Here is a 22,975-nt window from a genome sequence, read left to right on the forward strand (position 1 = left end):
CAACCTAGACAGCATATTAAAAAGCAGAGACATTACTTTGCCAACAAAGGTCCATCTATTCAAAGCTATGGTTTTTCCAGTAGTCATGTATGGATGTGAGAGTTGGACTAAAAAGAAAGCTGAGCACTGAAGAATTGATGCTTTTGAATTGTGGTGTTGGAGAAGACTCTTGAGAGTCCCTTGGACTGCAAGGAGATCGATCCAACCATTCTATCCTAAAGGAAATCAGTACTGAATGTTCATTGGATGGACTGATGCTGAAGCTGAAACTTCAATACTTTGGCCACCTGTTGCGAAGAACTGACTCATTTGAAAAGACCCTGATGCTGGGAAAGATCAAAGGCAGGAGGAGAAGAGGATGACAGAGGATGAGATGGCTGGATGGCATCACCGACTCAATGGACATGAGTCTGAGTAGGCTCTGGGAGTTGGTGATGCACAGGGAAGCCTGTCGTGCTGCAGTCCATGGGGTGGCAAAGAGTTGGACATGATTGAGCGGCTGAACTGAACTGAAAGATAATCTAAGTGATTTTTCATAGAATCCAATACTCTTTCCTTTAACCATTAACAAGAAAACATGCACCTCTTTCTGTTTGCTGTGCTGGCATCAGTGACATTTTCACAATCCTGATTGTTCTATCTTGAAATCTCTGACTTTTGGAACCTCCTGCTTTCTCTTGGCTTCTGCATTCAGTTAATTGGGAAGTCTGGGTAACTCTCCCTCTGCTGTGTGGGCTAACGCATGCTCTTCCCTTAAGACATGATCCCAATCCCATCATCTCCTCTAGGAAGCTCTGCTGAACCCCCAAGCCCAGTTAGCCCCTGTCTTTTGTATTTCCACAATCCTTTGGGGATGCCCATTTTATCACTGAGCTTGCCACATCTTGCTATAATTATTGCCAATAATATTCTCCTAGGGCAGTGGTTCTCAAATTTCACCACAAATTAGAATCATAAATACTTAATTAAAAAGCAACTAAATCGGAATCTCTGGGGAAGTGAGACTCAGGCCAACATACATATTTTTAAAAGCAGCACGTCTCAAATGTTAACGTGTACGGCGGTGGTGGTAGCTTAGGTGCTAAGTCATGTCTGACTCTTGTGACCCCATGGACTGTACCCCGCCAGGCTCCTCAGTCCTTGGGATTCCCCAGGCAAGAATACTGGAGTGGGTAGTCATTTCCTTTTCCAGGGCATCTTCCCAAGCCGCAGATTGAACCCGCAGGCCCTTGTTTCCTGTGCTGCAGGCGGATTTCTTACCACATATCCACCAGGGAAGCCCCTTAATATGCATAAAATTCACCTAAAATTCTGCTTTTGTTGAAAAGCAGGTTCTGATTCAATACATCACAGGTGGGGGCCTAAGAATTTACATTTCTAACAAGCTCCCAGGTGACACAGAGGCCACTTATGCTAAATTAGCTAAAAGTTCCCCCCAAATGGTTATATATTTTAGAAAACAATATACTCCTTATCTGTATCAATACCTATATCTTAAGCTCACAAACTTTTACCCAATATAGGACCACTTCTTTCTACCCCGACCTGCCACTACCTTTTCAGGTGAGTAGAGGTGTTGAGAATTGTCTCATAAATCAGAGTTTGGGTTGTCAATCTTTCAGCTGTAACTGGCCTTCCTCACTTTTTTTTTTCATTTATTTTTATTAGTTGGAGGCTAATTACTTTACAATATTGTAGTGGTTTTTGTCATACATTGACATGAATCAGCCATGGATTTACATGTATTCCCCATCCCGATCCCCCCTCCCACCTCCCTCTCCATCCGATTCCTCTGGGTCTTCCCAGTGCACCAGGCCCAGAGAGAGAAAATTAACCGGCCCTTCCTCACTTCCATACACAATAAGTGCGTCCCTTGCTAGCTGTGCCATGCACATGTTTCTGTGTAAATCTTTCTGGCCACAGAGAAATGCGGAGGAGCATTAATTAAGACAGTGGGGCTTCCCACGTGGTGCTAGTGGTAAAGAACACGCCTGTCAATGCAGGAGATGTAAGAGACATGGGTTCGATCCCTGGGTCAGGAAGATCCCCTGGAGGAGGTCATGGCAACCCAGTCCAGTATTCCTGCCTGGAGAATCCCCGTGGACAGAGAAGTCTGGTTGGCTACAGTCCATGGCGTTGCAAAGGGTCGGACATGACTAAAGCAACTGAACACACACACACACACACACACACACACACACTCAAGGACGCATTAAGACAACATGAGAAGGAAGGTCTTGCTACCTTTGTTTGTGCTTCAGTTTTAAAGCTCATCTTGTATTCACTTCATGGTTTTATTTATTTATTTCACTGAAGGATAATTGCTTTACAGAATTTTGTTGTTTTCTGTCAAACCTCGACATGAATCAGCTGTAGGTATACATGTATCCCTTCCCTTTTGAACCTCCCTCCCATCTCCTGCCCAATCCCACCCCTCTAGATTGATAGAGAAGCCTCTGTTTGAGTTTCCTGAGCCATATAGCAAATTCCCCTTGGCTATCACTCTAGCCTCCAGATCCATTTTCTGCTGTTTCTTGGATGCTTATGTGGCTTTCTTTTTTTTCCTTCTACACCTGGTAGTCTCTTGCTCCCACACCCATTCTCTCATTTTCCTCCATTGTTACTGTCATCCCTATTGACTTGCACCCAAATAACTGGAACCAAGGAATGCATATATAAATATAAACAGAACACACATATAAATATTACATTACTTACAATGTAAAAACGTCTTTCTTCTACTTTAAGTGCATTTGCTCAATGGCCTTACTTTTCCTCAGTTAATGCCTCTATCTGTTACATGAAAAGATGAATCTTTTCAGTTTAAGGTCTTAAGAATAGGCTTTGAGTAGCTATTATTTATGGGCTTCCCACGTAGTGCAGTGGTAATGAATCCACCTGCAATGCAGGAGACGCAGGAGACGTGAGTTCAATCCCCGGGTCAAGAAGATCCCCTGGAGGAGGAAATAGCAACCTGCTCCAGTATTCTTGCCTGGAAAATCCCACGAACAGAGGAGCCTGGCGGGCTACAGTCCATGGGGTTGCAAAGAGTCCGACAGGACTAAAGCGACTTAGCACAATAGCACAGTTTAAGGTTCTATTAGCTTTTGTACATCTTTATATGCCAATCTAACCACAGTCTTTTGGTTCTCAGAGTTTGCATCAAGGCACCCTGGCGTGCAGCAGGGAACTCACTGCAGCACCAGGAAATATTTTTAAAAATTGAGGGAAACACAGCAACCCTTGAGGTATCAGACATCTTGGGAATTACTAACTCAGAGTAGTTCACAGTTTCAACAGTCGGTGGTGCTACCTTCCTTTTGATGATGTCATATATTAAGATTTGTGAAGCTGAGTTTCCCACAATGCACGTGAGTGTGCTCAGTTGCCTCAGTCGTATCTAACTCTTTGTGACTCTATGGACTGTAGCCGCCAGGCTTCTCTGTCCATGGGATTCTCCAGGCAAGAACACTGGAGTGGGTTGGCATGTCTTCCTCCAGGGGATTTTTCCCATCCAGGGATCGAACCTGTGTCTCTTGCATTGCAGGTGGATTCTTCTACTGCTGAGCCACTGGGGAAGCCCATGTTAAAAAGCAAATATGGTGCAGAAATCAATGTGGAAAAGTTGTGCAGTGCAAAAAAAGTGGACCAACCTGTTGCCTCATGAGAAGCAAATCTGTTTTTCCTTTTTTAAATATTTATTTTTGGCCCACTTTTAATTGTGGTAAAAAAAAATTGTAGTCTTATCTCTTTGTTGATAAAATATAAAGACAGATTCAGGAAAATGCCTTATCAATAGTTCAGGAACACCTCTTACATACATTTGATAGAGCAATGATGGCATCTAGGATAACTTCACTTATTGCGCTTGACTTTTTCCCCAGCGGATATTTCTTCTTTATGGATTAGAACATCAAGGAGGTGGGGGAGGGGCAGATGAGGGGAGGAAGAAGGGCAATTTTTCTTGCTGCCAATAAAGTATGCAAATCCAATGAATCAAATTGAAGCTGTGATTGTGAAGGGATTTTCCCACAAGCCTCTCCATTTACCACCCACTGAGAAATCTGTTAATTACATCATTTTACTTTTGCAATGATATAAAAATAATCAGCTTCCATGCATTAAAGCTTTAACAGAGTGTATTCAATGGAGTTTTCATCGATAACAATAACTTCTTTCTGCACCTACTGTGTGCCAACTACTAGTTCTTGTCTCACTTTACATTGCAACTCCATGAGGTACATAGGCTTTGCTTCTGCATTTTCTAGATGAAGAAACCAAAGCCTGAAGAGGTTAACAACCTCTGTGGGCCACACAACTGGCACCTGTCAGCACAGTGAAATGGCCTCAGATCTGCTTCAGTCCACAGCTCGCAACTTTTCCCCACGGCAATATTACCTCTCACAATTATAATCATAAAACTGATTCTTCTGAGGTTTTATTCATTGCTGCTTTTAGTGTTTCGAAATATCTGTATTTAAAAATATATGCTATTTTTTAATGTAAAATGGCATCACAATTTGAGACGAAAAAGAAGAAAAGAAAAAGGGGAGTCAATTATTTAAATAAAGCACTTTTAAAAACTTAATCTTCAATGACAATAATGTTATTTGTATTGTAGAAAGTGCTTTCAAGATTATAAGATTTGTTTTTTACAATAATTGCCCTATTAATGTAGTGCTATTCAAATTTCACAAAGGAAATGGAGTGAAGTATGAGTAAGTGGACTGTCTTTCTTCAGCAGTCACACAGCGTGTGAATTTCATAGCATATACAAGGCTAGTCTCTCAAGGATCCATGTTGATGTTCACCCCTTCACTGAATATTTCCTCCCTTACTTTATGCCACGTTAATAATTCACTTCATTGGAAAAATGCCTGGTTACCTCAGCCCAAACCATGGATGCTTTTCCTTCATTTATTGTGGTAGATACTTAAAAAGAATATTTGCATCTGGTTATTCAGGGATATTTGATAACAGATTGAAGTGTGAACATGCAGCCCTTGGAATCTGTAAAATTTATGCTATTTGCATGATATCCAAATATAGATGTTCTAAAGTTGTAGTTGTACTCATAAATGAAGATGTTTTATCATCTCTATTATGTTTGTCCCTAGTTTGTTTACAGAAAGGATGTGTGACAATTATTTTCCTGATCAGTACCATGTTCTGAAACAGAGAATCTACAAAGCACAGACCTGTATCCCTGTCTTTCTCACTTCTTAGCAGGATGCAGATCTTCTGCAGTGGGAATGTGACTGATGATAAAATTTCAGTGAAATTCATGATGACAGTATAACCAAGCTGTTTCCCTGACTCAGCTCCAGTAGTCTGTAAGGGCTATAATAAGCTATGCCTCCTCATTTTACTTTCTGGAGTCAATAAAATGGTCAGATGATATTTGGAAATGGCACCTTTACATAACCATTTTCCTCTTTTGTGAACTTTGCCACAATTAAATCATAAGTTTTTGAAATGCCTGGTTATTAGCAATTATTGGAGACAAGACAAAAAAGCAGCAGCAACACAACTAAATCTAAGGCAGTGGTGGGTTTTGAGGATAAAGATCTCCGTTTGGTCAGAGCATAGACGGCTCTGTAGGTAGCAGAGTTAAGAAATAGTTAATTTGAACCTGGCCAAAGGACAAAAGCTCAGAATGTTTTTTTTTTTTTTTTCCTCAGAATAAGAAAAAAGGAAGCTTCCTTTCCTTACAACTAAATCTTTCTATTCCTATTTTTAATACATCCTACTTTATAGAATAGCTGGACCACATTTTTCAAGCTAAAGTAAAAATTAAAGGATTTATGATAATCCTATGCGGATGGTTGTGGGCGTTTCATTTTCAACTGAAGCATTTCTCTCTCTTTGTTGCAGTGCTAACATTTCTCAGCTTCTTGCTACAGTCTTCTTTCTGAAACTACTCAAGTGAAAAAAAAAAAAGTCTTACCAGATAAGCAACAATTCTTACTGTATTGGGGGAAGAGTTCACATCCTCCCCGTTCTATTTATGAAAAGTAACTTCTTCAGGCTTTTAAAACCAGAATGTCAAAGAGCCCAACGGAATCCTACCTTGCCCACATACTGATAATCGGATCCCGTGTATTCCTCCAGGAGAAAGAACTGATTCCACATCCAGCTCCTTTTCGAACGGCTCAGCTCATTTTTGCTGTTTCCAGAGAGCTCCAGGGTCCTTTTCTTTGCCGGGAAACCACTAGTCCTCTTAGATAATGGAGTTGAGAAAGTTGGGTAGGGCTGGCCAACCCAAAAGAGAAGCAAGAAGTATCGGTAAGTTCTCATTCTGATGCCACAGTCCAGTCTCTGAGTAGCAGGTACCCCTCTCCTTGAAATGTCTTTTCTCACTGCACTGTATCCAGCCTCATTCCTCCTTTCTTCCTTAATGTTCTTGGCTTGGCTGTCAGAGAATATCTGGAAAGAATAATAACATATCAAGCATTTTTAGAGATGCTTAAAATTCAGTGTTACAGCAAATAGCTCTGGAGAAAAAAGAGGACAGAAATTTGAATAGCAAAACAACAAAAAAATAAGTTGGCTATCAATTTTGAAATGAGGAAAACGGTCTTTCAGATATGCTAAACAGAAGGCGGTTGCCGAGTATGAAGCTACTGTTTTCCTCTCTCCTTTTCTATCACTTAAAAATCCTATTTTAAGTAATAGCTTGCTGTAGGTCAACATGCCAGAGTGGATTATTTCACTACTCTTTTACCTCTGAGGATGTGGGCTGAGATCTGGTTAGAAGAAATGAGTTTGTGTTTCTGATTCTATTTGCATATTTATCCTCATGAAAGAATATCACAGACAATTTTGATTCAATTGAAAGTGGATAATGTTGAAATTTCGCTAGTGTATTGAGCACCTGTGATGCGAAGGCAGAAGCCTGTTTTGCAGACTCTTGGCTTCTGAGATGTGTTGTGATGGAACAGCCGGGTCAAACAAGGTTGGAAAAGACCTTATGTCTTCTCTGAAGAATGCTCATTAGTGTATTGACTTTTCTGAAGTGAAATTTTGTAGCAATGATGATAAGCCTGTATTTAATCTAGTATTTTCCAAACTTGACCAGGAAAGTTTTTTTCCTCATATGACCCAATTAACACTACAGGATGGGTTAATGAACAAGCTACAGAATTTGTATTTAATAGTATAGAGAATAAAATGAACAATTCTCTTCAATTTTTTTGAGGAAATCCTGGTTGGCTTTTATCTCTAAATTTTACTTGTATCATAGGCAACTATGTAAGTATATTAAAATTGGCCCGACAGTTCCTTTGTAATATTCACAGGTATATCAAATGTACCTCAATACCACAGTGAGGGCAATAGATGACAAGATCTTTAGAAAAGTCAGCTATTATAATTGTGGGTAATAATTTTCCATGACAAATATTATTTTTTAATATTAATTAATATCAATTGATTAAAAATTAATTAATTTTTAAAAACATAGCCTAGCATTAAAAAAAATCCCCATGCCAGAGTGCTTGGCAAAGATGCAAAGAAATCACAATTTGGTTTACCATTTTACCTAATTAAACTAATGCATGCCTATATCTCCCTCCTAAATTTTCTCACATTTCTTGGAAAAAAAAACCCAACAAATTACTCCTTTATCTTGCTGTTTGAATAGAAAAAATATTTTTTTAAATAATACTAACACAAAAATGAAGGGCTTTGTAAGGTACAATATACGGTACAGTCAAATAGGTAAATACAGGTAAATAAACACAGATAAAGGAACAGGTTTTAGGCAATCTAATCAGTATTTTTTTTTCCCTCTATGTCTGAAAGATTTGTCCTTGTCTCCTAATTTTCTACTAGGTAAATGTATATATGACCAGTTTTTTTTTTTTTTTAACCTCAGCAATGAATAATTATAGCCAACCAACACATGTTTAAATGGAAGTTTTCTGGTGGAATATAAGTGAAATATTTCATAGTGTTCAGCATTTTTAAACCTTTATTCTATTATTATGCATCTTCTTGACAGCAGTCTGGGGAAGTTGAAAATTCCACAGGTGAGTGAATTAGTACTGTGACAATTAGTCATGCTGGAAGAATGCCAGGTACCAGTATATTTGTCATTATGTGGCCTTGGTACAGGTGTGGGATGACTGATGACCAATTAGGTAATGACAGTTCTCTCTTCTCGTGGATAGGATGTAAGGGGGGCTGAGAGACCATATGGAGAAAAGCCCTCTAAAGACATCTATTCATTTCTAGCAGTCGGATGGCACTGAGGTTGATTCAGTGGAAATTGCATTTTTCTTCATTTCCCACATCCTCCGTTATTTGCATTAGACAAATCCTGCAGTGAGGAGTTACTCGTCTGCGGCTGCACTCCGTGTGTGCCCCACGGTGCTGGCAGGGAAGAGGGATGCAGAGAATGGAGGTGTCAGCTGTTAAAATGCAGGCTCCTAAAGGCCGTTTTAGAGAAAAATCGATCCCTATGGATGTTGTGTGCAAACTCTACAAGCTGTTGCCACTTGAATATTAAATATTAGTTCTTTTTAATATCACAGATACCAAAATGTCAAGTATTTTACTTTTTTTTTTTTTTCCTGCTTAGCTGGTAATAAGCTTTTAAAGTGGTACAAATTTAAGCAGTGTCTCCAAGTATGGTAGAACATCCATTTAGTTATCAGCCAGCTCTTTTGGTATCAACTTGGGGAATCAAAAGAGAACTGTAGACAGCTTGTCTGTGAGTCCCCTCAGGGACAGTAACCCTGGGGGACATACCGTTCATCCTTGAAGAATTCCCCTACTTCCCCCTGCAAGAGATTCTACTCTAGCAAAAGGGATTCTAGTAGGAGCAGAGAACTGGGGCCTAATCCAGTGCTTTGGCCACTGCCCACCATAACCAACTTCCACCACCCTCAGTGCCCTTCGCTGCACTCCATCCACTGAAATGGGACCAGACACGTGTGAACGGCTTGCCACAAGACACATGTCATGGCTCCTGGGTTCAGGACATCCAAAAGTGAGAAGGAGAGGAGGGAAGAAAGGGTGTGTCCTTGTTAAAACTCAGTATGCAAAGTTACTAAAATTACTATGATCCACTCATATTTGGTGTTCAGAGGAATAGCTTTCTCTACAAAACTCTATAGTTAAAAAATGCCAACAAACTCTACACTGTTGAATATATAACTTAGCAATTCTCATATAATAATACTACTCATGTAATACTACTTAATACTGCTTAAGTCAGGATTGCATGGTCGTCAAGATTATCAATGTTGGAGCCAGACTGCCTGGGTTTAAATTGCTATGAATTTGTGAAAATGCTTAATCTCACTGCACCTTAGTTTCTTGGTCTATAAATGGGAGTTATTATGGTAACTACCTCAGAGGGCATTATAAGGATTAAATGTCATTACATGCACTTAAAACAGTGACTGGCACTTAGTAAGGTATTAATATGTATTAGCCATTGTTATCATTATTACTACCACTATTGTTATTGTTACTATTATTTGCATTCCAAGTTTAGAATCCATCTACAGTAACCTGCAAAAGCGTGCCAAAGATAGTATAGTTCCTTCTTAGGCTTAAATACTTTTTTATTTTTCAAGAGGCATTTCCAATCAAGTCAAATTCTCTTAAAATTAAAGAATAGAAGCATTTAAAAATCAGAATTAGTCCATTTGCTAATTATTTTCCTTTGTGTAGACTTCAGTTCAGTGTTTCACAGTAACCGTGTAGAAACAGAGAAGACAGAAGCTTTATGCCCACAGCCTGCCTCCAGAAGATTATGGGCAAAAACGAAAGTTCACCAGAGGACAGACTCATTTACAGACTCTATGTGTCTTTTCCCCCTTTCCATTTTGTTAATGTTTTGGAAATCATCTTTACTTTATTCAAGCAAAAACAATCAGAACTAACTTCAATGCTGTAATTTTACCTTGCAAAAATGGTACTGGATACACATTCTTTTATGATTTAACATGCTGATATTCTATCAGATGAGAATTTGATATAGTCAAAATGAATGATATACCTATTTTTAGGTATATTTAATTTTAGATTAAAATCTAAAAATATGAAATGAAAAAAACCCCATATTCCAAACATGATCTTATGCTAAGTTGCTTTAGTTGTGTCCGATTCTTTGCGACCCTATGGACTGTAGCCCACCAGCTCCTCTGTCCATGGGATTCTCCAGGCAATAATACTGGAGTGGGTTGCCAGGCCCTTCTCCAGGGGATCTCCCCACCCAGGGACCAAACCCGCGTTTCTTAGTCTCCTGCATTGGCAGGTGGGTCCTTTACCACTAGCGCCACCTGGGAAGCCCAAACATGACCTTGGATGCAAAAGCCGCTGACTTCTGAGCAATCAAAACATAGGAAAACCACATGGCAAGTAGTAATCAGATGTGCTCGTTCATTCTGTAGGTGTCAGGCAGTACAGTAAAATGACAAAAAGCAAGAGCATACATAGACACCAAATTTCAAAATAGTAGGGATGGTTATTCAATTAGGAAAGAGCCAAAGATTAGATGGGTAGCACTAGTGGTGAAGAATCTGCCTGCCAACATGGGAGACACAAGAAACTTGGGTTGGATCCTTGGGTTGGGAAAATTCCCTGGAACAGGGCATGGCAACTCACTCCAGTATTCTTGCCTGGAGAATCCCATGGACAGAGGAGCCTGGTGGACTATGGTCCATAGGGTCACAAAGACCTATGGACACGTTGGACACGACTGTAGTGACTTAGCATGCAAACAAAAATTAGACCGTAGGGCAGGAAAGTATTTAAAGCAAAATGGATATTGTACCATTTTGCTCTCATCCCCTCATGGCATCAAGAGCAAACTAGGTAGAAATATAAAAAACTCTGTAAAAATGAAACTTGAACTTCCTAATTATAGCCCAATGACAGTTTAGCAATGAACTTAATAGATTCTTAATAGAACTTAAAGATTTCTTAATAGATCATGTCTCTACTTTTTATTTTCATTTTTGCTGGAATCTGTTTTTTAGGAGGGGGAGATTTCTATTTCTTATAGGCAATTGTTTGCTCTGAAATATGATATGCAAAGGGGGTTGCTCTAGAAAAAATAGTTTGAATCTTTGCAGAAGCCTTTTTTAGTGATGTGTAGAAGGTAATTAAGATGTTTATGGATGGTAGGGCAAAGTCCACATAGCATTCATAATTGCATATTTTGAAAATTTATTTGCCTGGCAGCCAGTAGGGATGTATATTTCAGCCTTCATAAGAGCATATAGTCAAGTCCAGCTTTTATTTAATGCATGCCAGTTAGAAGAAACCTGGGCCTCATTAATTCAGGTTCTACCAATTTAGAATATGTAATAATTAATGCAGAAGCTTGGCTGAAGTTTTCCTTTGATTAGCAAAATCTTTCCCCCTAGATTATTGCAAATTAATAATGTAAAATATTTCATAGGATATATAGAACGGGAAGACAAACCACGATGTCTTCAAGTTCCCTGGAATACTTTGGAATCACCTTTTATTTGCAAATAATATGTTAATTAGAAAACATCTCTATTGATTAAATTGCTTCTCCAGCAACTCATATTTGATAACAGTTTGAACTATCTGGTTTTGAGATACTGATTTTATCATACTATTTACAGACAAACAAATAAGTAAATATTAGACAGACTTAAAGGCAATATAATTACTTGGAAGTTTTAGAATTCAGACTTAGCATACATCTGATGTTCCTGATTAATTCTAATCAGTGCAATATTACTATAATGCCATCTAGGCTTACAAATTAAACCAAGTACATTCATTTATTTTGGTATGCAGAGCCTTAACTTTGGCACTAAAAGCCCAGTCAACATTCAATAAAGCAACATTATTAATACACTTGAACCATTTACCCTAGCAAGAGAATGTTTTTTAAAATCTGTTATGAAATGATTTTTTTCAAATAAATGGTGTTGCACAGAAATACTGTAGCATAGCACTTTGCATGATGCTGCTCACAGAAAATATTTCTGAAAATATCATCTACCCATAAATCATCCTCACCCATTGGCATAACCCATTAGTAATGCTTTTAACATATGTACCATGAATCCCTGAGGCTTCCCCGGTGGCTTAGTGGTAAAGAAGCTGCCTGCAGTGCAGGAGACGTGGGTCCGTGGCTTCGATCCCTCAGTCAGGAAGATCTCCTGGAGAAGGAAATGGGAACCCACTCCAGTTTTCTTGCCTGAAAATCCCATGGACAGTGCAGCCCTGAGGGCTGCAGTCCATGGGGTCAAAAGTGTAGGACATGACTTAGCAACTAAACCACCACCAGCAGCATAAATTCCTACTAAATTTTTGGTACATCTCACATTCTGCTGTCCATGAAGTAGAAAGTGAAAGTGAAAGTTGCTCAGAAAGTGTCCGACTCTTTGTGACATCATGGACTATACAGTCCATCAAATTCTCCAGGCCCTAATACTGGAATGGGTAGATGTTCCCTTTCGCAGGGGATCTTCCCAACCCAGGGATCGAACCTAGGTCTCCCGCATTGCAGGCGGATTCTTTACCTGCTGAGTCACCAGGGAAGCCCATATTAAGTAGGAAACAGCTGGTTATTTACAAGTATTTAGCATTTCTTTTGACCCTATTGTATTCCAACTCAGCCTGAAATCTCTCCATTCCCACACCATCTTTGAGTGCACCGGAGACGAGGGTGGTTTTTACTCCATTAAAACCTGGCAAATCAAAGAAACAGGACTGTGATATCAGGATGAATTAAACAGAGTGAAGCCAAAGGGACACGTCTTCCTACAGGTAAATCTTTAATAATATATATACACGTTCTTTATTCTGAGAGGAGTTTTACAGCCAATTAAGTTGGTTCACAATCAATTTTTGGATGACCCAAGGAACTTTGTTTTGAATAGGTTGCCACCTGCTGTGAATAAAAATAAGTCTGTAGTACATGGCTGATCTTCTAGAAGTGGTGACATAAGGATAGAACCAATTTAAAATTTTTGGTAGAGATTTTACATGAAGTCTTCATTTCTAAACCTCCATTTCATTTTTCTGTAAATGTCAAAGTCACTGTTGAGTAAAATTGGTTCCGTTTCGTGTGTGTAATGAACTCCACTGAAATGTGTCAAACAGCCTAGGCATCTTCCATCACATAGCATTCCTCTTGTGCCAATGAATCATTATGGCAACAGTCATCAAATGCTGCCCGAATTTTTTGTAAATGTTTATATTTGTGGATAATATGCCAATCTGTTTGCAAACTGATGTGTTTCCAGATGAAGCTATTTCAACAGTATTACCCTTGTTCTAAAATCATATTCCAGACATTGCATTAATGAAGATAAAGTCAAACGTGTTACAGCACAGAAAATGGTGTTTTATATGTAGTTGAGGCTTAAGGAGTATTTGTTGAGTTGAAATACTCAGTTGGGACCGGAAACCCCCAAAATTTGAATCAAAAAGACAGAATTCTTTTTCCATGGGGGTTGGGGTGATCCAAAATATTTTATCATGAGAGGAAGTATCAGAATATGGTTAAGAACAGATTCTGGCAGGCCATATCTGGGTTACTCAGCCTCACCCAACACTGGCTGGGCAAAGTAGAGGACGAATGTGTGCCTACATTTTTTTTTAAATCTATAAAACACAATGATATTAACAGTATCTACCTTGTAGGACGGCTGTGAGAATAAAACGAATGAGTTGCCATGAGGTCTTAGCTATTAAGATGATCACAAATACCTAACTGGTCAAAGAATATCCTAGTAGAGGACACACTTTGCCTCTTGCACATCTCTTGTTTTACCTTTTACAACCGAGAAACTGTGGCCAGTGGCTCATCTTTAAAGATCAGCACATGCCTATTTCTGGGTTAATTTGGAACCAGAGAAGCTCTAGTGACATCTTCATTTCTGGAGTGGAGGGAGCTGCCTCCTGAATCATGTTGGCACTTGCCTACGACCCTTATGGATGCCCGCATAAAGTGTGTTCAACTGCCACTCAATTGCCTTTTGTCATCTCATGTTCTCTGCAGTTTTCTTAAACCTGCTTGCTTCAGTCCTTTATGTGTATTGCCTGGCTCCTTGTGCATGCTGTCTTTTCCCAAAAGATTTACTTGTGTGAACAAAGGAGAAGAGAAAGCATTTTATGCTTGTAACTAGCTATTCATGGCATGAATTTTGAACATTTCTGTAGCAAATTATATGTTCAGGTTGCAGAACTGTATGAATGACTTGGTTTCCTATTACTCCCTGCTTATACATTAGGCTCTTCTGCAGCTTTGTTAATTCTTTTGGACGCGTGGCCATTTAAGACAATGAGCTTGAATAAGACTGCAAGATGTCAAAAACCACTTGCACATTCTTGTGAGTGATTTCAGTGAGTTTGGTCTTCTTTCAGCAGCTCAGTGAAACGGCAGCCAGAGGGTACTGGCTGGGAGCTATAAGGCCACCTTGGTGGGGTAAGGAGTTCAAAACAAATTTAACTTTATTAAACTATAAAAGGAGTCACATGGTTGGGTTTACCATACAGTCACTGTGAAACCTGGCACATCACAGATGATTTTTAAAGGTTCCTACTCATGAAAAGTGCTATGAAGAGTGGAGATGTTGTACTTATGCTTGCTGATATAATGTCTAAGCCTTTATCACTTATACAAAGTCTAGCACATAGTAAAATTTGCTGTGTTCTGTCCCTGAACTATGTGCTGGGCACTGTGCTTAGCACATCACAAATATGATGTCTTCATTTAATTCTCATGAGAATCTGTGGGGTAGAGAAAACGCTTAGAACTTCTGCAGATGAGAAACTGAAGTTTAGAGAAGCTGAGTGACTTGTCCAGGGTCATGGACTTGTCCATGTAATGGGGACGTGCGGAAGCCAGACTCTAGCCCTGGCATATGACTCTGGAGTCCTTGTTCTGAACTCACTCTGACGAGTCACAGGCCTCCAGGCTGCTGCCCATGAGAAGCACTCAGTGTAGTTGTGACCTTACAGCAGAATCTTCACAACTCCCCTAAAAATATAACAACAATATAGGTCTCTGAGAGGTAAAAATAGTTGTCACAAAATGTCTAAGCAAATAAGGATAGCAAACAGTGTTTGCTTTGCCCCATGCAATGAGATAAATGCTTTCAAAACATGTAGTCTTAAACAACAATTCTTTGAAATAGAGACCGTCACTCTTATCCTTCACTCTAGAGACAGGACAGACAGGCTTGGAGGGAACCGGATGCTTTGCCCAAGGGGGCATAGCTAGCGGCTGGTAGAACTTGGATCAAACCCAGCTCATCTACAGGCTCCTTCTTAACCACAACATTCACTATCTCATTTGTATTTTGCTCATGGACACAGCATCTAGGTTTTATTTACTCTCATTTCAGACAAGATTTGAACAAATTTATCATCAGGTTTCTAAATCCCCAGCAAATTAAAGAGACCACGTAACGAGTACTGGAGGCTGGAGTCCCATTAGTAGGAGAAAGGCAGAGAAAGGCTTCAAAAGACAGGCAGAAAACTAAAGAGAAAATGGATGGAGTAAGGGGCTGGCCCTGGCAGTCAGGCGACACTCTGTATTCCTATGCTGAGGACAATGTCTAAACATACACCAGGCATACACATAAATAAAGTTGATGTGTGGGTGAATGCATGATCGGCTGAATATAAGGATGACTAAACACATGAATTGATGATATGACTAATGACCGTAAGAATGGACCTAGGAATACCTCACAGCACTTGAGCGAAATCCAGCACGTGAATATTCACGATGATGACCTTGAATCATTAAGAAGAGTTCCTAGTTTTCTTGAACTTTTGGCTTGAGAAGGCATGGATATATAGAATGAACACAAGCAATATGATCGTCAAACGTTACAACAATGACATTCATTTGTCCATACCACATGGCATGTAGGGTCTTAGTCCTCTGACCAGGGCTGAACCTGGGGCCTTGGCAGTGAGAGTGCAGAGTCCTAACCTCTGGACTGTGAGGGAATTCCAACAGTGGTATTTGGAAACACTGGGTGTTAGGCCTCTCTGTCTTTCTCTCTCTTATTCCCTGTGTTATTTATCTCAGGCAAGCTCTTCCCCACTCTGGCCTTTTGTTTCTCGTGTAAAATTAGGGCTGGTGAGTTGATACCCACTGATAGAAGATCACTGTGGTTAGAAGCACCTTCTGAGCCAGTTTACCCACATGTATCCCGGCATCAGTATTTATTAGACCTGAGACTTGAGCAAGTGGCTTGATAGTCTCTGCTTCAATTTCCTCATTTTCACAATGAGAATGGTACAGTTTTAGGATTTTAGTGGAGGCCCTTCCCAGGTGGCACCAATGGTAAAGAACCCACCTGCAAATGCAGGAGATGTAAGAGACATGGGTTCGATCCCTAGGTGGAGAAGATCCCCTGGAGAAGGGAATGGCAACCCATCCCAGTATTCTTGGCTAGAGAATCCCATGGACAGAGGAGCCTGGTGGGCTACAGTCACAGGGTCGCACAGAATCGGACATGACTGAAGCCACTTAGCATGCGTGCAAGGAGGCACCTGATAGACAGCACTTCTCTTTCTCTTCCAAATTTCAAAGATATTAAGAAAACAACAACCATAATAAAGGAGTGTTGGATAGACACCAAAATATCACCTTTATTGCTAAAAAAGAAGCCAGTTGGAAAGGTAGATTAGTTTGAAAGCCTAGTGGGCTTGCTAAGCAAACCCAGCACTAGGCAGACTCCCGACTAGAGTTGGGGTTACATTATATTTTTCTTTTCTTTTACAAAAGCAGAAGTGGCTGCTACCCACTGACAGCAGGCTCCAAATCTGCAGTTCGAAGCCAGAGGGAATCACTTTCTGCTTCCACCGCTGGCTGGCTCAGGTTCAGAACCCAGAGATCTGGAGGAAGTGATTAGGCAGAATCTGTTTTAATCCCCATGAATTAAAAAAAAAGATCATTAGAGACACCAGTGATCCTGAGAGCTGGTAAATCACTTATCAATTAACAACAATTCTTGTACTTAAAGCTTTGCTTTTTTGGAGTTGTTTACAGCATCATGAAAAGGGGAAAAAAAGTATGAATAATTTAAAGACTGGGAGTTTAAAACTTCCCTTAAAATATCTCTCACTTCAGGTCAATCAATGTATTACAAGAAAAGTGAATTCCTTTCCATCTCTCTTCACCTTTCCCACCATCCCTGTTCCCCCTACACACATAAAGAAATATGCAAAAAGTGATGATGTGCTTTGTACATTTACCTGTTAACACTGAAAAGCTACACTGGCTATTCTCACCCCGAAGAACAGCACTATTTACAGAGGTGTAACCTTTTACAGCAAGTTGTAATGGGAAAAAATAATTGAAGCCCTACTTGCTATTTGGATAGCTTCATTCATTCAGTGTGTTTTATGCAACACTTTATTTGCAGAGGATCCATAACCTAAATTAGATCCTTCTCATAATATCCTGGTGTAATAACTCTGAAGAAATTTAATTGAATAAATATTGTATAACAACTTCAAGAGGTACTGCAAAATTTAAAGGTTTATTTCCTGAGACTAACTAAAGTAGAAAAAGGCCTGTGAAGTTGGGGACATCTTAACTGATTCAGGCTAATGTTAACTGACCATCAAATGTGGCTTGAACTAGACAGGAAGACAATGTGCTTGAATTGTTTGCTGGGTCTTTTATCAATTTTGATTGCCTCCATTTAAAAACTTTAATTAGAACCTCTGTTTACTCGAGTCAAATTGTGCATAAAATTTCATGCAAAACATTTTAAAGGGAATTTTAATTATACCACTAAAGAAATGCCCTTGCTCAATGTTTACTAAACACTTGCCAGAACAAGTTAATTAATACATGTTTAAATAAGTGAAAGAAGAAGAAGGGAAACAGGAAAAAAAATCACATTCATCTTTTGTCAAGTTTCACTGTAGTTGTCAAAGAAGTTCAATTTCCAGTTTAACGACTGCTCTATCACAGTGTACATGTGTAATTATAAACAATGGGGCACCAGAACACAGTGAAGGCCAGCAGAAAGCTAATTCTCAGTGGAAGTTGTTGTTCAAAATAATTGTACATTGTTACTTGATGTTCTGCAGTCATCAAATCAAGCACTTCTCAATTTCTTTCGTCTATTAATTATTCCAAGGTAGAAAATCAGAATGTTCACATGGTAATTTTTTAATAGGTCAGTAACATGGCCTTTTACTTATTTAAAGCTACTAAAAATACTTTTTAATGTAAAGAGCATAATATGGAGAAAAAGAAAAATTTTGATGTTTGTCGTTCTAATTTTAACATGCCACCAACTTTTCAGCTTTATCTTTGCAAAATCCCCATTTCCCCCCATCTATTAATGTAAGCTTGTGTTATTAATACTGCTTGTGTCAGTAAAACAGATGTTGAAAAACAGCTGATAATCTATAAAAAAACCCAGATAAAATCAATCTTTCTGGGATACGCCCTGTTATCTCAGTAGCTTTATGAAAAATGGGAAGAAAAATATCCAAAATAATTTTGAAATCTTTTGGAGAAGGAAAATGCACATAGTCCATTAATGCAACTGCCACTACTAAGGAAGTTATTCTTTTAATCAGCATGTCTTACATCAGTCCTGTTACAGTTTGTTCCTGTATTGCTGAAGCTGATCATTAATTTCTCAAATGGTCTAAGAAGCCACAGCTTGTGCAAGTCTGGGAAATAACGTTGACTTAAGAACAGGCCTTCCTTAAGTGTTTTGCTTGAAATTCCAAGAGAGGTGGGATGGGAGTGGGGGAGGGAGGCTCTAGAGGGAGGGGATATATGTATAACTATGATTGATTTGCATTGTTGTATGGCAGAAACCAATACAACATTGTAAAGCAATTAAAAATTTAAAAAATAAAAACTTGCCCAGAACAAACATTTAACGAAAAAAAAAAAAGAGAAGAAATTCCACTGATGGGTTAGGCCAAGCCAGATCAGACATTTGAGTTAAGCCTCACTGATTTGTTATGAAAATTAAATATGATACAGTATGTAAAACACTTACCACATTGCTAAGTAAGCAGGCAATAAATAGCAGCCAATATTGCTTTTGAGACTATTGCTTACCAAGAGCTGATCTTATGCAGTGCAACAACAGTACATAAAACATCTATAGTCTTTGGGCCACTTACTATTAATAAAAAACATGAAGTCAAAATATCATAAAATGCAGTCTACTTAAAAAACAAAACAAAACCCTTTTCTTCCACATATTATTTTTCTTTATACCTAGAAAAAGACATGTTTGGTACTTGAGCATGCTGACTTGCTCTATAATTTCAGTTGGCAGGGGAAATACAATTTCTCAATATATTTTTCCTAATAAAATAAAGAACCTGAAGTGCCAGCACATTTACACACCTACCAATTATGAAATGAGTTTCCTTGGATATTAAAACTAAGCCAAAATATAATTTAGTCCTATAAAATACTGTCCAACTCAGCTATAGTTCCACTGGGAGCATCAGGAGTTGTTATTAGTGAGCAATTGATTAGTGGACTTTAATGTAACTTTATTTTTTCCCCCACAACACAGTAAAAAGTTTTGTAAAATGAGCATTTTTCTCCATATGAAGGGAAAAAAGTACATATCATACATATGTTTTTTGAAATGTCTTAAAAGCATCTGAGAGTCAAGTGTTTATGACATCCTGAACTTTAGAAGATGCTGCAGCTCTGACACTGATGTGAAATTTCTTTCAGATGACTGTAAATAAAAATCAGGTACCCATGGTTATAAATACTCCATTTCACATTTTCTCCAGCAACAGCAAAAAATTTCAATTAATTGAATCTCAGCCAACTACAAATAATGCCAGAAGTGCAATATTTGGTGCTCCAGGTCATAGACAACCATTAATTAAGATGCAAAGGATCAGCATTAGAGGCCCTGAATACAGATTTTTGTTACAGAATTTCTTTTTTTTTTTGATAGGTATGGGCTGAAATAGCTATAAATACCACTTCAACTATATGGGAAAAGAGGGTTTTGGGTACAATTTTTATTTTGCTTGCTCTGGAATTTTTGATAAAATTCTTAAGTGTCTTTTTTGAAAATAAAAATAAGATTATTTTCACTTCAGGATTTGTTCAATTCAGTCACTCAGTCGTGTCTGACTCTTTGTGACCCCACGGACTGCAGCATCCCAGGCTTCCCTGTCTATCACCAACTCCTGGAGTTTACTCAAACTCATATCTATCGAGTCAGTGATGCCATCCAATCATCTCATCCTCTGTCGTCACCTTATCCTCCTGCCTTTAATCTTTCCCAGCATCAGGGTCTTTTCTAGTGAGTCAGTTCTTCACATCAGGTGACCAAAGTATTGGAGTTTCAGCTTCAGCATCAGTCCTTCCAATGAATATACAGGACTGATTTCCTTTAGGATGGACTGGTTGGATCTCTTTGCAGTCCAAGAGTCTTCTCCAACACCACAGTTCAAAGGCATCAATTCTTTGGTGCTCAGCTTTCTTCACAGTCCAGTTTTCTTCACAGTCACATCCATACATGACCACTGGAAAAACCATAGCCTTGACTAGACAGACATTTGTTGGCAAAGTAATGTCTCTGCTTTTTAATATGCTGACTAGGTTGATCATAGCTTTTCTTCCAAGGAGCAAACATCTTTTAATTTCATGGCTGCAGTCACCATCTGGATTTGTATCTATAGAAAAAAAAAAAAAAAAAACCCTTTGCATTCCATGTCAGCTCTATTTTAAAGGAATGCAAATTCAGTGATTTCCCACTGGAGAGATGGAGGGGGAAGACTAAGATCCTTTAAGATGGCTAAAGTTACCAAATGCAAAATTTATAAACCATGGCATACCTTTTTAAAGAATTTTTTCCCAAATCATTTGCTAAGAGGCTTATAGAAGTGAATTATTTTCAAGATACTATCCATCTTTCAAAATATCTAGATTTTCTGGCAGTAAAATTGTGTGTGTGTGTGTGTGTGTGTGTGTGTGTGTGTACATTTTGCTTTCTGAAATGTAGATATTTCTTCATGTTGCTTTATGGTGGTTGAGCTCAAACAAGAAGAATTCTGAGAAAAAGATCAGTACAACTTGTTAGCTTCCCAGTTTATCATCCACCTATACAAGATTTAATGGCTGTGTTAACCCAGAGTCTCAAGAATAATTATAGTCTAAAACAAGTCCTTAAAGTGAAGAGATGAAAAGAAATATAGAAAGGGAGGGCTGTCATGAAACAGAAATTGCACAAGCAAGGGAACTTTCATCATGTTGAGTAAGTACTTTGCTATGGGATTCTTTTTAAAATTAAGGTGCCTAGCAAGTTGGATGGAAATAAAATATGTATGATTAGCAGGGAATACCTTGGCTCAGAGTAGTTGGAAATGAGTGGAGAAAGGACAGAGAGGTATTTTTCCCCCCCAAGTCATTACCAGCTTTAGTTCACAGAAAAGTTATTTCAACTTCTCTCTTTGAAAAACTGCTTTGAGGTCTGCTTTTAATTTGAGCAGTTAAATATCGTATTCATGCCAATGAATCTTTTTTCTTGTTTAATATCATTAGGAAGAAAGCCTCCCAGGCCAGAGTGAATAGTGTAATTGCTTAAAAGAAGAAATATATAGCATACATATTTAATAAAAACCTTTAAAACAATTTCCGTATGTTGGCCAGGCATTTTTGTTTATATAAGATAAACTTTTAGCTTTTAAAACACTAAACTACATTGAACCGTATGGGAAAATCTCTAGAATAAGATTTTTGTGAATAACCTCACAGATCTTTTACTGATTATATCTGTTTAGGCTGCAGGTCAGTTTTACAGGATCTTTAATTCAGCTCATGCAATTAGAGTAAACCACACTATAAATCTGAAAAGCTCCTAAGAACAATAGAGAAGTCATCATGCAACTTTGGTCATAAATTCCACGAGATAAGTGCTTTGATATTTTCCATGTCTTGAAATACTCCCAACAACTGAAAAATATTTGTTTTCATGAAAAGTTAAAAAAAAAAATTTGAGCGCATCACTACTTTTCAGAGCTCAACAGATTGCTGTCTGCACGACATTTCTTGCTGTTTATAACTAAAGAGAAATGACTTTGGCACTTATATCTGTTTGATGAGAAATTTTTACTGCAATTGCCCTATGAGACATCAAGCCACCTGTCACAGCATCCCTGCTGTTTTGTTTTTTTTGTCCAAGGCAATCCTCTCCCTGATAGCTCAGCTGGTAAAGAATCTGCCTGCAATGCAGGAGATGCTGGTTTGAGTCCTGGGTCAGGTAGATCCGCTGGAGAAGGAATAGGCTACTCACTCCAGTATTCTTGGGCTTCCCTGGTGGCTCAGACAGTAAAAACTCTGCCTGCAACGCCGGAGACCTGGGTTTGATCTCTGGGTTGGGAAAATCCCCTGGAGAAGGGGATGGCTACCCATTTCAGTATTCTGGCCTGGAGAATTCCATGGACAGAAGAGGCTGGCAGGCTACAGTCCGTGGGGTTGCAAAGAGTCAGACACAAGTGAGCAACTTTCAGTTTAATACTCTCCAGTCGGCAGGAGGATAGAAAAACAGCATGCCACCAGACAGAAGTAGCTGGAACATTCTGGCAAACAGAACGGACTTCAGAGTCAGTCAGATTATAGGGTGAAAATTTTATTTACTTGTGTGACTTTGGACATGTTACATAACCTTTTAAAGTTTTAGCCTTTTCACCTTAAACTGGGGATGATTATGTTCAGGTCCCACGTTATTAACATGGAGACTGAAAGAGGGTGTGCAGAAGGAGTAGATACATAGTAGTTATTGTTAGGTCATTTTTGGGGTGAAGGTTTGATGCATTGATGACTTTGAGATGTTTTTCTTTGTCATAATGGCTTTTCAGATAACGGTAGCTAGTCAACCCTCTGTCTTTGCTGCAGAGATTTCATACGTAAGGATCTCTGAGAGGTCTAAAGGCAGGACCCAAAGTGTGAAATTTATTGAAATCTTAGTTTTATCTTAAACACATATGTATACTTTGT

General features: G+C 38.8%; 1 protein-coding gene across 2 annotated transcripts in view; it reads right to left on the reverse strand.

The window, feature by feature from the left end:
• Positions 1 to 22,975, reverse strand: part of CDH6 (cadherin 6) — a 137,066-nt gene that overhangs the window by 52,968 nt on the left and 61,123 nt on the right. For both annotated transcript variants that reach the window (XM_061129293.1, XM_061129294.1), the window contains exon 2: positions 6,070 to 6,426. In XM_061129293.1, the coding sequence (XP_060985276.1) occupies positions 6,070 to 6,297 (228 nt within the window). In that variant the 5' untranslated portion in view covers positions 6,298 to 6,426. The remainder of the gene's footprint in view (positions 1 to 6,069; positions 6,427 to 22,975) is intronic.

Source organism: Dama dama, chromosome 25 (assembly GCF_033118175.1).
Source record: "Dama dama isolate Ldn47 chromosome 25, ASM3311817v1, whole genome shotgun sequence".
Classification (NCBI taxonomy): Eukaryota; Metazoa; Chordata; class Mammalia; order Artiodactyla; family Cervidae; genus Dama; species Dama dama.